A 5,584-nucleotide genomic window follows, 5' to 3' on the forward strand; every position below is an offset into this window, starting at 1 on the left:
AGGAATCTGGAAACTTGAATTTTCATCCGGTAACTTGTTTACATGCGTTCGATTTGCACAAGTTAAAGTGGAGGTCAATGACATATATTATTTTGTTCTGTCCCAATAGTGCTTCAAATATTTGTTAATATTCTTTTTTTTTTTTTTAACAGCAAACTCACTTTATATATATATATAAAGAGCCAGCAAGCGACTGGAAACAGGCAAACAAACAAAACAAACGAGAAAAAGAAAAAATTACAACATATCTAATAAATCAAACGCCTTCCAATCCTCCCAGGTCGCCGTTTTTAACTTTGATCTCGTCTTTATCCAAAGGAACGCATCTTCCTTAATACCGTCCACAGTCTTGCTAATAGGAATGAAATTATTGTTAAAAACCTTTTCATTCCTAGCGCTCCATATTCTCCAAACCGTAGCCAAAATGATGGTGTATACAATCTTCTTCCAAACTTTACCACCCGGGCTTTGCAAGATAATGTCGACGAACTCTTTAAAGCGATTGCACTCGACAAACGAAATCCGCATCCAAACTAAAATGTTCCACCAGATGCATCTTGCCCAAAGGCAATTCAAAAATATGTGGTCAGTGTCTTCCTCGTGTAACCCGCACCTCGCACACAAAGTATCGGCTATTGGAACACCACGTTTACTAAGACCCATCTTAGACACCACGTTTTCTTAAATTGTATTATGAAACTATATCCATTCTAAACGGCCATTGTTTGACTTGGTATTTTCAAGAAAACAGCTAGCGAATCGGATTCTCCAATGTTGTGAAAACTGAAAACCAATAAAATCACTCACCCGTTAGCCCGATTCATAATATTATTCGTCACGCAAGAGCCCATTTATGTGGTCGAATACAAGCCCCAAGTTTAGTTTAACACAACACTTATCTCGAGGGTTATCATGTAATGTTGGTAAATGTGGGTCACGTCGGTGATACTCCGTTGGTAAACAGGTCATGGGTACTTCATATTCTAACGGAATTAACTGACGGATTGTGTTAGTGACTACCGATGGATAGTATAGCGATGGATTACCGACAGATAATATTAGAGACGTAATACCAACGAACAATATAGCGACGGATTGCCGATGGATAATATTGTGACGAATAATATAAGTGACGGATCACTGACAGGTTTTCTCATTTATTCGAAACCAAACCACATACAATAAAACTACGTACAATAAAGTTATTATACAACCGAAATAAAACTACGTACAATAAAGTTATTATAGTTGTTCAAAGAACTAAACTTACGAAATCAACCCTTCAAAAACAGATTGTAAGATTTCCTGTGCCACAGCACCAGTAACACCTTGAACCGCACTTCCAACGATAGTATTCGTGACACTTGGCTGTCTTTGATACTGCGCATTGTTGGGTTAATCGGGTTGGTTTACGAGTCATGGGTCACGGTCCAGCATACGGGTCACGGGCGATGGTTGCGGATCCTTCTACTTGGTCTTCGTTGACCAGAAATGTAGGAGCTGCATATTAATTATAATAAAGAAATTGGCTTAGTGGCTACACATAAGTTAATAAAGAAAATGTGGTCTATTGACCGAGTGGTGTGTTGACCGAATGATGTGGAGAAAAAATAGAGTTTCATGTGATGGAAGTCATGGGACATGGAGCTTTACGTGGGGTTTATTTTAGCACATGTTTATTTGTTTTGTTATATATATAGGATAGTGGAGTATGTTTCTTTTGTAACCTTTTTTTGATATACAGTAGCAATTTTTACTTTCTGCGTATTTACATTCAGGTATACACAATTGTGAGTTTGTGTTGAGTGTATATATTGGGGCCTGAACCAACATTTGGTATCAGAGCCTAGGGCTCGTATCGGGGAAGCCTCCGCCGCCGGCGGGTGTGTCGGTCGGTGGAGGGCAGGCGTGAAAGAGGTGTTTCGGGACAGCAGGTGGCTGTTCGGGATTGTGTTGCAGCGTTAGACGGAAGCGTTAAGGTGTTTCGGTAGGCCGTTGTTGTGGTAGACGTACCGGTTAAGACGACGGGGGTGACCGGTGATAAACACTTGTTTTCCGGGGCTGTTAATAGTGATCAAAAGAGGGTTCAAGGTTGTTCGGATGTTAGTTGCGGGTTTGCGCAACTGTTATACAACGGTGACAACAGCAGAATGTTTTGCGGAAGCCTTGATCGGCTTGTTTCGTGATAAGAGGAGATCGGCATGTTGCGTGACAAACGAACGTAAAAGATCCGTCAAAGCAGGTGGCTTTGGATTTGGTTCGTTTGGCAAGGTGAGAAAACGTTAAAAACGGGTGGTTTGTTTTCTTGGTCGGTGGAGAGGCCTCTTGAACAAGGTTGATCGGAAAAAGGTAAAGAAAGAAAAAACACGGTGTAACATTATGGTGTTGGAGTTCAAATCGGGTGACTCGGATGTGACTAGGTGGGTCGTTGATCCGTGATGAGTCAAGATGTGAATGGACGTTCCAACGTTATGCCATGTTACATGTTACGGGCGTGGTGTTTCTTTTCCTGGTTGAACCGAGACATTGGACGTGATCGAGGTGAAGATCGGGTGTCCGTTAAATGTCATAGTGGTTCGAAACCGAGGTGATTCGGTGCTGCGGTGAAGGCGTAAACAAACACCGATTAAGGGGGTGATTGTTGGGTTAATCGGGTTGGTTTACGAGTCATGGGTCACGGTCCAGCATACGGGTCACGGGCGATGGTTGCGGATCCTTCTACTTGGTCTTCGTTGACCAGAAATGTAGGAGCTGCATATTAATTATAATAAAGAAATTGGCTTAGTGGCTACACATAAGTTAATAAAGAAAATGTGGTCTATTGACCGAGTGGTGTGTTGACCGAATGATGTGGAGAAAAAATAGAGTTTCATGTGATGGAAGTCATGGGACATGGAGCTTTACGTGGGGTTTATTTTAGCACATGTTTATTTGTTTTGTTATATATATAGGATAGTGGAGTATGTTTCTTTTGTAACCTTTTTTTGATATACAGTAGCAATTTTTACTTTCTGCGTATTTACATTCAGGTATACACAATTGTGAGTTTGTGTTGAGTGTATATATTGGGGCCTGAACCAACACGCATACTGAGGAATCCCCATCGCGGGTGCCACCTGGGAGTAATATGGTTGGGCGGGTGGCGGGGGCGGTGGTGGTGGTTGTGCGGGTTGTGGCGCATAATGATGAGTCTCATAAGTTGGAAAACTAGTAGACTTAGATAGTACTTGAGGACTTTGCGTGACGGGCACGGAGTAGAATATTTTTATCGATGGTTGCGGGGGCGGAGGCGCAGGCGCAGGCGGAGACGGAGTTGCGGGACTTCGTGGTATCGCTTTCGCAACGCTTGTTCTGGCCGTGACACACTTCATATGGACATCAAAATCACACAAATCGCACCGGTATAGCCAGTGGTTTGAGCCAGGTTGCGAACAAATGTCGCAACTAAACCCTTGGTTTTCATACGGCGGTGTAAAACAAAGACCGAGTTTATGAACATGGGCCGCGTGGTCTACCGAGGGTGGCATGGAAGCGCAAACCACGTGTAAATCAAGTTGACATTCGGGACAGTGGTACGAAAACCCTGTCCCGTTGGAGTCGCAGGCGTTACAATTAAACATGCCTTCCGGGTACGCTGGAGACGATAAAAGAACAAGATCATGTGATTGATCACTTTGATGTTTTAAGGTACGAGGTAGATTGGAACATGTTTTATGAAGGTAGAAATTGCATGAAACACAAGCATAATATAGGGAGCCAGATAAACTCCTATTACAAGCTAAACATGTGGCTTTAGTGACCGAATTTTGAAGCTTTAAAGGATGTTCGTGACCAAAATGGTTTATGGAGGAATTATCCTCAAGTTTTCCCATTTTTGAAGGTGTATTATGAACTCGAATGAAGTGTATATATAGCCAAATGCGGTTTTTAATATTCATATATTTGTATTAAATTTAATTGGTGAAATTTCCTAGCAGTGCGACGGGAATTTAGTATATATTCAAGACAGAAAATACAATATAGTTTACAATATTATGATAATTTAAATAATAAATGACAAAAACCAAAAACCATAAAAATGAGTTCCAGTGTCGATGTTGTTCGATCGTAATCGGTCCGGTTTCGATACTAGTGTCGTATTCGGTATAGATTATACTACCAAACTAAAAATATTTTTATTATGAATACAACTTTATTTTTAATATAATTTATATCGATATACTGAAAAAAAATATTAAACATACCTTATTTAGAATTTTAAAAAAGGTTAACAAACAATAACTATTCGAAAAAATCAAATTAAATGATAAACAGTTTTTTAATTAAATCATTGTTTCTTTATAATGAATACATAATTTAAAATGTGTTCGATAATCAAAACTAAATAAATTACTACATATATGTTATTTTAAAGCTGGTTGTAGAAGCGTTCACATGCGTGATAGCTAAGGGAGGACGGTGTGGTATCGGGGACCAAGCTCGGGGAGTGGTTTCACCGATCGGTGAACCACCCCTAGTGTTTGAATGGTGAGTGAGGAGTAGGAGAGAGGGAAAGAAATCGGTGACTATTCACCGAAGGTGAAGGAGTGATGGAGGAGAGAGAGATAGGAGAGAGGAGATTGAGTGGGTGTTTGAAGCATATCTAGTGTTTGAGTGGAAAATGAGGAGTGAAGGGGGGAGTTGACATGACTTTATATCATTGGGTAGAGAAAACTCAAACACCCTAACTCACCCCAACCATACTCTCCACCCTAAGTTTATAATATCAGTTTCAACGAGAATGAGATGTTTATCGTCTACTAGTTGTCGTATCTGCGATGATATAGTGATTGAAAGATAACCAAATTAAAATAGAAATAGAGATTTGATCACTTATTCTGTATTGATAATTATCATTTCTTTAAACGAAAATACAAACAAACAACCAAAAGTATGACTAAGTTTACATAGGCATGGCCGGTCGTTATTGTTTGATCTCTTAACTTGCATTGGTTTTGTTCTTGAAAAAATCGACTACATGATTAATTAATGTGTAGTTGATATCTTAATGTGTAGTTGATATTGTTTGCATATATTACAATACATTATTACACCACTACAGTTACGAAAGGAAACCAAACATTTAAACTTAAGTGAATTCATGTGTAGTGTGAGATATGAAATATGAGAAATTATGGTAGGTGAAGTTTAAAGGTCGTGTAGTGTGCATATAATGCCCATAATGGTTAATAATAATTACCCAAATATTTAATTTAATTTCTCTTCTTTTTCTGTAATTTCCCATCGGACAAGTCAACAAAAACAACATACACTAGGCGTTTTCACCAAAACGGCAAACACAAATTTTGGACAAAAACGCCCTGAGAGCGATGTGTAGGGCATTATAGGGCCAAAACACGCCCAAACCACTCACCACTACACGGGTGTTCTGAATGATACATAAATAGGAAACTGTTTATATTGTTTCTACTCCATTCAAAATACAATTGTGAACACCTGCATCCCAATAACCCATTTCCAATTTTTGCGAAACAAATCTACTAACTGTTTACTCTAGTTAGTAAGAGGGAACTTAAACTAAAAA

The 5,584-nt window shown here is 39.4% G+C and overlaps 1 protein-coding gene across 1 annotated transcript; it reads right to left on the bottom strand.

Moving 5' to 3' along the window:
- Window positions 1-237: 237 nt before the first annotated feature.
- On the bottom strand, window positions 238-663 carry LOC110900623. Its single transcript, XM_022147507.1, has one exon. It carries the CDS (start codon window positions 661-663, stop codon window positions 238-240), a length of 426 nt encoding a protein of 141 aa, XP_022003199.1.
- Window positions 664-5,584: the final 4,921 nt, after the last annotated feature.

The sequence above is a fragment of the Helianthus annuus genome, chromosome 13 (genome assembly GCF_002127325.2).
Source record: "Helianthus annuus cultivar XRQ/B chromosome 13, HanXRQr2.0-SUNRISE, whole genome shotgun sequence".
Classification (NCBI taxonomy): domain Eukaryota; kingdom Viridiplantae; phylum Streptophyta; class Magnoliopsida; order Asterales; family Asteraceae; genus Helianthus; species Helianthus annuus.

Coding starts and splice junctions, on each gene's coding strand:
- LOC110900623 (XM_022147507.1), bottom strand. CDS start 663: ATGGGTCTTAGTAAACGTGGTGTTCCAATAGCCGATACTTTGTGTGCG.